The following is a 12234-nucleotide window of genomic DNA, read 5'->3' on the forward strand; positions in this document are numbered from 1 at the left end:
TTCGCGATGTGACCCAAGGCTGGCCGCCCTTTTGTGGGTGAGGGAAGCGGTTGTGTTTGGCAGTCGAGCGGGAGGAGCATTAGGTAAAATGCCCTCCTTACGGCAGGTAGAGCCAGACGAAGCAGTTCTACCCCACATCACATCCACAAATGAACAGAAAGGTTCATTAACAATAAATAAACGTCCACATTCTCGGTTACAGGATGCTGCACAGCCTGATGATGTGCCTGAACCTCCTTCCTGATGGTGCTGGGTCAAGGATTCTATACTGGATGGAGAGGATTGTTCCTGCATCACCACCTTCCTCCGGCTGGCAGAACTTGTCCTCACCCCTCAAAAGCTTCTCCTTGGTCAAAGGGGGGTAGCCAGCCATGGGTACCCGCATGGGCCCCAGCTACACCTGCCTTTCTTTGTGGAGCGATCCATGCTACGAGCCTACACAGGCAAGACCCCTCAACTCTTCCCACTCTATACTGGCCACTACTTTGGTGCTGCCTCATGGATGAGCTCGTCGGCTTCACCCACTTTGCTGCCAACTTCCACCCTTGGTCCATCTCTAGCAACACACCCCCTCCCCCTTATCATCTGACTCCAAGACTTCTTCTACAAACCCCTCAGCTACCTCCACTGCACCTCTTCACACTGTCCTCTGCAATTCCTTTCAATTCCTCCATCTTCACTGCATCTGCTCCCAAGATGAGGTTTTCTGTTATATATAGAGAATTTAGGTTAAAATGGCTTAAGTTAAAATGTGATGATTAATCATAAAAAGGGAAGCCAGAACGGACAGGGAGCTTACTAGCAGCCAAGGACAAAAGGTTCAGCTGGATATGTTTTTTTTAAAACATATCTTTTCATGGTCATAGTGAGAGACATGCAGGAGACAAAAGATTGATAAGAAGGGTGAGAAACAGAATTTAGTGTATGTAGAGTTCGCAGCGTACGTAACGAACGTGATAATTAAAAATGCAGTTATACTTAGAATGCTTTTGTAATACTAACCAATTAAAACAGTATTAATAAGAAGGGGAAGGGCAAACAATAAGGGTATAAAAATCAATGCACTGTATGTATCGGGGCTTAACTGGTGAGAAGCCAGTTGAGTCCAACTCTGCAGACTTGTAAATAAAGCTTGTCGTGTCATCAGTTTTAAAGAGACTCATGTGTGAGAAGTTTTATTTCTGACAAATGGGGGCTCGTCCGGGATCTACACTCCGGCCGTGAGGGGAGGCGAGAAGAGGGACATCGGAGGTGGTGCACCCCGCTGAGTTCAGCGGCTCCTAGTCCCTTGCTCGTCGCTTCGGGCGGCTTGAGCGAGTGGTATCCGGACAAGGTGACACGACAAGACGGAGAGGAGAAGGGTGACGGTTCAATCCCCGGGAAGACACCGGTAAGTGACGACTTACGATTGTGGTGTGGGGATTGGGTAACAGGTGTAACGGGATACACCTGTTTGGATAAAAAAAAACCTAACGTAATAGATCAGGTATAGAGCTTTTGTCGTGGCGTGAGGACCCTGTCGTGGGACTCTAGGATAGACCCCAGGGAAACCTCGGCGGTAACCGAAGGAGGGACAGCACCTCCGACGAAGTGCCGAGAAGAGAGGGGTCAACCCCAGGGAAACCTCAGCGGTAACTGAAGGAGGGACAGTACCTCCGACGAGGCGTCTGAGAAGAAGGGAGTAGGGTCCAGAACGAGAGGGTCCTCAGCAACGATAAACAGATCTAGGTGGGAAAATGGGAGGATCAAAATCTAAGGGCTCGTCTGAAAATTCAGGACAATTCCTGGGAGTTCCCCTTGACAGCCCTTAGGGGAGAATGTTTGAAAATTGGGATAGTAAAAGATATCGAGACAAAAACAAGAAAAAGATGATCCAATATTGTCTCCTTTGGTCGAAACAACCTATTAAAGGTTCCTCGGTCTGGTGGCCGAAATTTGGATCTGATGAGGATTGGGTTAGACAAGCATTAAACATATATGTAAATTCGAGACCAAAGGTGAATCAAGAAGAGTCAGCGTATGCATTTTGTTGGGTTCCCTGGCCAGGATCCTTAACAAAATGTTTTAAATTGAGGTTAGCGGGAGAAAAGAAGTGGGAACCTCTGGACAACCTTCCCCCTCCTTATATTCCCCCGGTGCCTACTGCGCCCGAGGAAAGCTCATTACCGGAGGGGAAAGATGATGAATCTGATTGCCCCGAAAGGGGCCGGGAAAAAAAGGATGAATTAAGGGAGTCGGACCCTAAACTTCCACTGGTAAACCGACCCTGGACAAGATCCCAGACTGGTCCAGGACCATCAAAGTTTTCAATAAGCCTAAATCCCCTGAGGGAAGTTCCTATGGGAGGACCGGGAGGGGGAACGGGATATGTGAATGTTCCCCTAACTAGTACAGAGGTGCGGGGATTTAAGAAAGAAATGAAAAAGTCATTGGAAGATCCTATAGGACTGGCTGAACAGCTCGACCAATTCCTGGGACCAAACACATATACGTGGGAAGAGATGCAGGCAATAATGGGAACATTATTCTCACCCCAGGAGAGGCAGATGATTCGACGGGCTGCCCTCCTCATGTGGGAATATGAACAACCTGGGGACCCCAGACCCCATGAACAAAAATATCCCTTAAAAGAACCCAGGTGGGACAAACGAACACCCGAGGGATTGGAAAGTATGAGACAATATAGAGAGTGGACAATTAAAGGGATACGGGAGGCTGTGCCAAAGGGTCACAATTTTACCAAGGCATTTGGGAACCACCAGGGGAAAGACGAGTCCCCTACTGATTTTTTGGAGAGGGTGAGAAAGAATGTCCAACAGTATGCTGGCGTGGACCCTAGTACACCAATGGGTGAACAGCTTATTCGAATTGAATTTGTTTCCAAATCATGGCAGGACATTAGAAAGAAACTAGAAAAGGAGGAGGACTGGAGCGAAAAACCCCTAAGCGACCTGTTAAAAAAGGCGCAAAAAGTATATGTGCAGAGAGAAGAAGATCAAAAGAGGGCGACAAAGGTTATGGTACAGACTATCTGACAGATGAATGCCGAATCCAGAGGGGAAAGAAAACAAAACCTTCCTCTAAACAATCCAAGATATCCAAGAGAGGGAAGACCCCGGAGGTTCGTTAAGTGCTATTACTGCAATGAGGAAGGACACTTTAAGAGGGAATGCCCCCGATACAAGAGGGAATTGCGTGCCCTCGAACTTATGGAAGAAGATTAGGGGGGTCAGGGGTTCCAAATGTTAGGGACCAAGTATAAGAGGGAACCCCTGGTAAAACTAAAAATTGGTCCCAAGGGAGAAGAGGTGGTGTTTATGGTGGACACAGGAGCGGAACGAAGTAGTGTAATAACTGTGCCAATCGGAACTGAGCCTGTAAAAAGTAATTTGACAATTTCTGGGATAGAAGGGGCTCCCAGAATGGTATCAATAATTCCCCAAGTAACAGTGAAACTGGAAGAAAGAGAAGGGGTACAAGACCTCTTGTTGTTACCGTCGGCTGGATTTAACCTCCTAGGAAGGGACTTACAGGCTCTCCTAGGTTTGGGTGCTCTCCCTGTGGACGGAGAAGTGCGAGTCCACCTCTGTGCTTTAAAGGAAGAGGATGAACGGCAGATTGACGAGAGAGTCTGGTATAAGGAGGGAAATCGAGGAGGTCTGGACATCCCACCTTTACATGTCACATTAATACCAGGTCATCAGCCGGTAAGGAAACGTCAGTATCCTATTTCTTTGGAAGGGAGAAAAGGGCTACAGCCGGTAATTGAGACTCTAATACGAGACGGACTATTAGAAGAATGCATGTCACCTTATAACACCCCTATACTCCCAGTGAAAAAGTCAGATGGATCCTATCGCCTAGTTCAGGATCTAAGAAGTTTGAATGCTATTGTTCAGACCCGCCACCCAGTGGTGCCTAATCCCTATACTATTATGAGTCGGATTCCCCCAGACCATGAGTGGTTTAGTGTTATCGACTTGAAGGATGCCTTCTGGACGTGTCCATTAGAAGAGGAAAGTAGAGATATGTTTGCGTTTGAATGGGAAAATCCATGGACAGGTAGACGGAGACAGCTTCGGTGGACTGTATTGCCCCAAGGGTTCACTGAATCTCCGAACCTGTTTGGACAAATGCTAGAACAAATCCTGGCGGACTATCCACAATCTGATGATTCCCAACTAATGCAGTATGTGGACGATTTACTATTATCAGGACCCAAGGAACAAGAAATGAGGGGAGATACAATTAGACTCTTGAATTATCTGGGGAAAAAGGGTCTACGGGTGTCCAGGAACAAGTTACAGTTCGTTGAGAGAACTGTGGTATATCTGGGACACCAGATAAGTAAAGGACAGAAACGGATTACCCCTGAACAGATTGCGGGAATCACTAGAATGCCGTTACCCCGTAATAAGAAGGAAATAAGACAATTCCTGGGACTCTTAGGTTACTGTAGGTTATGGATAGAGGACTACTCAGCTTTGGTGAAGTTTATGTATGAAAAGCTGACAAATGAAAATGAATATCCATTGAAATGGACCCAGGAGGAGGAAGGATGGTTTGAGGACTTGAAGCATCGCCTGACACGAGCCCCAGTACTCACTCTGCCCTCTTTAAAACAGCCCTTCCAGCTATTTGTCACTCATAACCAAGGAACAGCTGTGGGAGTTTTAACACAGGAAAAAGGCGGTCAGCGACACCCAGTGGCTTTCCTTTCCAAAATGATGGGCCCAGTGTCTCGCGGATGGCCGACGTGTATCCAGGGAGTAGCGGCTGCTGCTCTGTTGGTAGAGGAAGCACGTAAACTTACTTTTGGAGGAAAGATGACTGTGTACACCTCCCATTCTGTGAGTGTTTTATTAACACAAACTGCCCATCAATGGCTGACTGATTCTCGCATATTAAAGTATGAAACCATTTTAATGGTCGCAGAAGATCTACAGTTTGCAAAGATTAATAGCTGCAACCCAGCTCAGTTTTTATACGGCAGTGAAACAGAGAGAGAGGTGGAGCACGACTGTGTCGAGTTGACAGATCTTCAGACCAAGACCCGAGAAGACCTTTGCGATACTCCGCTGGGAGAAGGATATGAATTCTACATTGACGGCTCCGCCAGATGTGTTGACGGAATGAGAAGAAGTGGGTATGCTATAATAGAAGGAAATACTTGGAAAGTAGTAGAATCCACGAGACTACCCGGAAGCTGGTCAGCACAATCCTGTGAACTATATGCCTTGCAGAGAGCCCTCAGAATACTGGCAAAGAAAATTGGAACGATTTACACTGATTCCAAATACGCGTACGGGGTAGTGCATACCTTTGGTAAGATCTGGAAGGAGCGTGGTCTAATTACATCAAGAGGAAAGGAATTGGCACACGAACAGATGATTACTCTGACTTTAGAAGCCTTGACATTACCCCAGGAAATAGCAGTGGTCTACATACCAGGCCATCAGAGGGGAGATACCCCGACAGCAATTGGAAACAGACTGGCTGATGAAGAAGCCAAAAGGGCAGCCATGCAACAAGAAGTCCGTTTGCTGACCTTAATCCCAATAAGACAAGGCATAAAGAAGGCTCCCATTTTCACTGCTAAGGAAGAAAAGGACATGGCTCAGTTGGGCGCAAGCCAGCTGCCTGATGGAACATGGAAGACACCAGATGGAAGAATGGTTCTAAATAAAGAAATAACTCGCAATATTTTAAAACACCTGCATCATCAGAGCCACTGGGGCACCCAAGCCTTATGTGACACAGTGCTTCGAGAATATGTGTGTAAGGGAATCTACACCTTGGCCCAACAGGAGGTGCAGAATTGTCACCTATGCACAAAAATTAATAACAAGGTAATGAGGACAGGGACCATGGGAGGTCAACCATTAGCCATACGCCCTTTTCAACGTATCCAGATCGACTTCACAGAGTTACCTCAAGTCCAAAGATGGAAGTATCTGTTGGTGATAATAGATCACTTTACCTGATGGGTGGAAGCCTTCCCAACAGTAAATGCTACAGCCTCTACAGTAGCTCGCCTCCTCCTAGAGCAGATAATCCCCAGATATGGTATAATGGATTCTATAGACTCAGACAGGGGTCCACATTTTTCTTCAAAAATCCAACAATTGATTTGTAATGCATTACAGGTCTCTTGGAAATTGCATACCCCTTGGCATCCACAAAGCTCAGGGAGGGTTGAACGTATGAATGGAACCCTAAAAATGCAATTGACAAAATTAATGGTGGAAACTAAAATGCCTTGGATAAAGTGTCTGCCCCTGGCTTTATTGAGAATTCGTACTGCCCCACGAAAAGATGTAGGATTGTCCCCTTATGAAATGATGTTTGGGCTTCCCTTCTGGAGTACAGTTGAGGGGTGTCCCACCTTGGGGGAAGGGGATATATTTGTTAGGAACTATTTACAGGCACTGTCACGCTCTCTTACAGATTTACGAAAGAGAGGACTATTGGCACAAACACCGCCTCTAGACTTTTCTTTACGCAAAGTGGAACCAGGAGATTGGATTCTCATCAAGACCTGGAAAACTGAAAAACTCCAGCCCCAGTGGGAAGGTCCATACCAAGTTCTCTTAACTACAGAGGCTGCAGCACGAACAAGAGAGAAGGGGTGGACGCACGCATCCAGATTTAAGGGACCTGTAGAGGCGCCTCAGGACCCTGATACAAACTCAGATTGGACTTGTGTTCCTGGAGAAAAACCTCTTACCTTGCGATTTCGCAGAAAGACTTGATTCACAATGTTATTGTTATGTTCTTTGATTTTTCTTAGTTTGCCTATGTCTTTATCAGGTGTGAAATGAAAGAAATGCAGAGACACAGTGGTCCTGTTTCAGGACCACATTTGGGGAAGAAAGGAGGGTAATTTTATTTCCCATACCTCAGTTCCTGAGAAATGCTGGACAGAAAATACCACCCAACATCCATATACCCCTTGTGAGGAAAAAGAAGGAAATAATATGGGTCATTATATACAGATTCCTAATACCACTCCTTTCCCTCTTAACGGTTGGAAGGGTGACTCAGGCCCACTATGCCCTGATGGACTCTGGTTTTGCATACACCAGCGTACTATTCCAATGAAAAGTTCCACTCCACACTCGAAAGTGCCTGCCCCTTTAAGACAGCCGGACTTAGTTCGAGTCCATCCAAATAACCATGAAAGTTTCGGTCATGCAGTTGGGGGAGATAACCTTTTTGTAGATCTTGCAACTAAAATTGCAGGAACATTTAATGTAACCAATTGTTGGGTCTGCGGGGGTCCACGGATGTCAGAGCAATGGCCTTGGTGGGGGGAGTCCCTCAATTCATTGACCATGATTTCCCGAATATGGACAACTAACCGAACGAGATCAAGAGAAACTTGGTCTCTCTCTAACGTCCCCTCTGGTTTTTATTGTCTCTCACGAACCGGCAAATACCCAGTAGGAAAAAGTCCCTGCAAGGCTGTATGGATTCGCATTTCGCCTGGTATTTTCACTTGGTTTCCTAAACCCCTGACTTGGTTCTTATCCACTGTTTTTAAAACTAATTGCCTACCCCTGTCTAATAGCAGTATTCAGTTTTGGAATTGTACCAGTTCCACCATCACAGGACCATACCAATCAAACCCCGTTCTTAAAAGAGTTTGGGAAAGGGGGTATGGAGTATCCCCAAATGGATTATTCTGGGTATGTGGTAATAAAGCTTATACTCGTCTCCCCTTACAGTGGAGTGGAACTTGTTTCCTAGGAATAATCCGCCCAGAATTTTTCCTCCTACCCCACGATCACGGTCATAAATTAGGAGTGAAGGTTTTTGATACATTACACCGTCAGCCCCGCTCTAGCACGGTACATTTGGGACAATGGGGAGACGATTGGCCTCCAGAACGCATAATTCAATATTATGGTCCCGCTACATGGGCTCAAGATGGATCCTGGGGTTATCGTACTCCTATTTATATGTTAAATCGCATTATTCGCTTGCAAGCAGTCCTTGAAATTGTTACAAATCAAACAGCTCTAGCCCTGCAATTACTTGCATCCCAGCAAGGTCAAATGCGCTCTGCTATATATCAGAACCGTTTGGCCCTAGACTATATCCTAGCCACGGAAGGTGGTGTATATGGAAAGCTTAATTTGACTAACTGCTGCTTACAGATTGATGATAATGCCCAAGCCATTCGAAAAATCGCTGATAATATTCGTACTTTGTCCCATGTACCGGTTCAAACCTGGCATCCTTTTGCAAAATTAAATTGGATAGACAAATGGTTTGGAGGAACCTGGTGGCGTACCTTATTGTGGGTCATCGGAGGTATTTTATTCCTCCTACTTGTTTTGCCCTGTATTATTCCCTGTCTACGCAGCCTGGTGATTTCCATGGTCCAACAGGCTATGAAACCAGGGGGACTGGGAGACCCCGTTAGAATTTTACTTCAGCACGAGATTAATTTATCATGAAACGTTTCTCTTCCCCGAGTTAAAATCCCCATTCATATATATATAATACACACATTTTAAAGAGAGAAAGGGGTGGATTGTTATATATAGAGAATTTAGGTTAAAATGGCTTAAGTTAAAATGTGATGATTAATCATAAAAAGGGAAGCCAGAACGGACAGGGAGCTTACTAGCAGCCAAGGACAAAAGGTTCAGCTGGATATGTTTTTTTTAAAACATATCTTTTCATGGTCATAGTGAGAGACATGCAGGAGACAAAAGATTGATAAGAAGGGTGAGAAACAGAATTTAGTGTATGTAGAGTTCGCAGCGTACGTAACGAACGTGATAATTAAAAATGCAGTTATACTTAGAATGCTTTTGCAATACTAACCAATTAAAACAGTATTAATAAGAAGGGGAAGGGCAAACAATAAGGGTATAAAAATCAATGCACTGTATGTATCGGGGCTTAACTGGTGAGAAGCCAGTTGAGTCCAACTCTGCAGACTTGTAAATAAAGCTTGTCGTGTCATCAGTTTTAAAGAGACTCATGTGTGAGAAGTTTTATTTCTGACATTTTCCATCCCAGATTGTCAGAGATATCCTTTCTTTAAACAACATGGCATCTCCTTTACCAACTTCAACTTGGCCACATATCCTCCATTAACCCGCACATCTACCTTGGCCAACTCCACAACCACGCACAACAAGACAGGATTCATCTTGTCCTCACCTACTTCCGCATTCAACAAATCATCCTCTATCATTTCCACCACTACGTGATCCCACCACCAGACACGTTCCCGTCTCCACTTTCCATAGGGACTCCCCGTCTACTCCCTCATCTGTGGCCCCCCTCACCCACTTATCAATTGACCCCTTGCTACCTACCCCTACGACCATAGAAGGTGCTCTACCTGCACCCACATCCATCACCATCCGGGGCCCCAAACAAACATAGAAACATAGAAGATAGGAGCAGGAGTAGGTCATTCGACCCTTCAAGCCTGCTCCGCCATTCAACGAGATCATGGCTGATCTTAAAGTTCAGTACCCCGTCCCCGCCTTCTCTCCGTAACCTTTAATACCCTTATACTGAAGAAATATACCTAATTCCCTCTTAAATATATTTAATGAACCTGCCTCTACGGCCCTCTGTGGCAATGAATTCCACAGATTCACCACCCTCTGGGTAAAGAAATTCCTCCTCATCTCGGTCCTAAATGGTTTGCCTATTATCCTCAAACCATGGCCCCGGGTTCTGGATTTTCCCATCACTGGAAACATCCCATCTGCATCTGCAACCTTTGAAGTGAATCTGCAGGGGTCAAATACAAATTCCTGGGTGTCAACATCTCTAAGAATCTGTCCTGGAGCCTCCAAGTCAATGCAATCACAAGTCTGAGAAGATCCATTATGTCACTGATTTCTACAGGTGTACCATGGAGAGCATTCTGATTGGTTGCATCACTGTCTGGTACAGAGGTGCCAACGCTCAGGACAAGAAAAAACTCCAGAAACTTGTTAACTTGGCCTGTGATATCACAGGCACCAGTCTTCACTCCATCGAGGACATCTACAGACAAAGTGTCTTAAGAAAGCAGCCTCTATGAGGAGTCACGTGCTGGAGTAGTGACCGGTAGGAGAATACCAGCCCTCTCTAGAAAAGAAGGAAAAAATTAAAGAAAAAGCAAAACCACAGACACACAAACCATAACAAATAAAAAATAAAGGTGTGGAGGAAATGGCACCAAAGAAAGAAAAGCCAAAAACAACGGGAAGAAAAGAAGAAGGAAAGACACCGGAAGAGAAAGGTGAAGGCCTTACCTGTACGAAGAAGCCGGGACCCGCCGTGGAAGGAGGAGCCCACTCCCTGAGGTCAGTGGAAACCCAGCAGGGTCGCGACCCACCAAACGCAGGACAACAAAGATGGCTCACGGAGCCAAACAGAGGTGCGCAACTGCACATGCGTGAGGAATCTTGCATGCGTGTGTCTTGGGTAAACTTATACCTCTCACTTTGTTCATTTTAGATTGGTCACAGTGTTTGAGCTACCGAAAGAAAATAGACACACACACACCGAGAGCAATTCAGTTTATACAAATGTTTATTACAAATTCAAAAGCTGATTTCACACTACAATATGCAAGCCCTTCCCAACTATACTTATCAACGCTTGGACTGGTCCCAACTGCCGAAGCGAGGCAACGACTGCACACTTGTAATAGGTTGTCAGGGCACCGGTAGCAGCTTCTCCACCTCCCCTGACCGGGACGTTGGCTGGACTCTAGAAGTTCTTCTTCTTGCTGAGAGATGTTGCCACCTCTCGGAGTCTCTCTCTTCAGCAGCAGGACCATGGCTTATATTACCCAAAAATTGCTTACCCAAGCACCTATTCCCAGCACAGCAAGAAAGATAAGCAAGCAAGCTAGCATGCTAAGCTATTAACGAATAAATAATTTTCAGCTTATCACTTTGAATACAATGATTTATTTTGCATCAAGGCTAGGCCTCTGACAGTCTGTGATCAAAACAAGATTAAATGTTCTTGGTACACAGATGTCCTTTCTTAAGATAACAGCATCTCTGGCCCCTCAATGGAATTTAGCTTATGTCTGCTGATTCTAAAACACAAGCAGATTCTCAGCCTTGCAAAACCAAGAGCAGCAAATTAAAAAAACAGGTTAGAATCTTCCATTACAGCGTGATATGCATGACAAAGACAACACCAACGGGAGGAGGGACCAGCTGAGAAAGACCTGACAGCAGGGCTCCCAGCGGGAAGATATAGAAAATAACGGGAACGGGAGGGAGGAAAATTAAAAAAGGAAATCAGAGAGACAGCAGATGACCAGCCCAGAGGAAGAGGACCAACATCAAGACACCATTAAAAAAAAAATACCCAGCAAACTGAGATACTAACAGCCCAACAAGAAAATCAGAAGAGACACAGATACAAGGAAGAGAGGTAGAGGACACAGGTCCTGGAGTGGACACAGGAGAATTGGAGGGAGAACATCAAGCTCTGCACAGAGAAATAGAAGATAAAGGGAATGGACTGTACATAGATAGAAAATTTTTTTGAAGAATATATGGAAGCAGTAAAAGAATGGCAGACATGAGAATTTAATGAAATAAGAAGAAAAAAGGTACACAAGAAAAAAGTGAGTAGATTAGAGATGGTCATGACAGAAACCGGGAAAAGAGTAGACAAGGTGGAAGAACGAGAAACAGCCGTAGAAATGGAAGTGGACGACTTAAAAAGAAAATTGTAAGAATCTGATACAAAAGTTAAAGAAACACAGGAGTTGTTAGCATAGAAGATGGATATAATGGAAAACTATAATAGGAGAAACAATATAAAGATAGTGGGCCTTAGGAAGATGAAGAAGGCAAAGATATGAAAGAATTTATAAAAGAATGGATCCCCAGGTTCCTAGGAATGCCAAAAATACAGGAAGGAATGGAAATAGAAAGGGCACACAGAACATTAGCCCCAAAGCCACAGCCACAACAAAAACCAAGATCTATTCCAGTAAAATTCCTGAGATATACGACAAGGAAAAATATATTGGAGAAGGCAATGAAAAAAAATGAGAGAAGACAAAAAGCCACTGGAATACAAAGGTCTACCCAGACAAAAGTTTTGAGCTCCTGAAGAAGAGGAAGGAGTTTAACGCAGCAAAATTGATCCTATGGAAGCAAGGCTATAAATTTATGTTAAGATATCCAGCAGTGCTTAAAATAGTTATCCCGGGGCTGCAAAGCAAACTGTTCTCAGATCCAGAGA

The 12234-nt window shown here is 44.9% G+C and overlaps 1 protein-coding gene across 1 annotated transcript; it reads left to right on the top strand.

Moving 5' to 3' along the window:
* The first annotated feature begins 86 nt into the window (after positions 1-86).
* LOC138743654 (endogenous retrovirus group 3 member 1 Env polyprotein-like) lies at positions 87-8987 on the top strand. Its single transcript, XM_069899182.1, has 2 exons — positions 87-1390; positions 6448-8987. Exon 2 carries the CDS (start codon positions 6978-6980, stop codon positions 8460-8462), a length of 1485 nt encoding a protein of 494 aa, XP_069755283.1. The 5' UTR covers positions 87-1390; positions 6448-6977; the 3' UTR covers positions 8463-8987.
* Positions 8988-12234: the final 3247 nt, after the last annotated feature.

Source organism: Narcine bancroftii, chromosome 9, assembly GCF_036971445.1.
Source record: "Narcine bancroftii isolate sNarBan1 chromosome 9, sNarBan1.hap1, whole genome shotgun sequence".
Classification (NCBI taxonomy): domain Eukaryota; kingdom Metazoa; phylum Chordata; class Chondrichthyes; order Torpediniformes; family Narcinidae; genus Narcine; species Narcine bancroftii.

Excerpts from the sequence above, each read along its gene's own strand:
- LOC138743654 (XM_069899182.1), top strand. The coding sequence starts at position 6,978 with ATGGGTCATTATATACAGATTCCTAATACCACTCCTTTCCCTCTTAAC.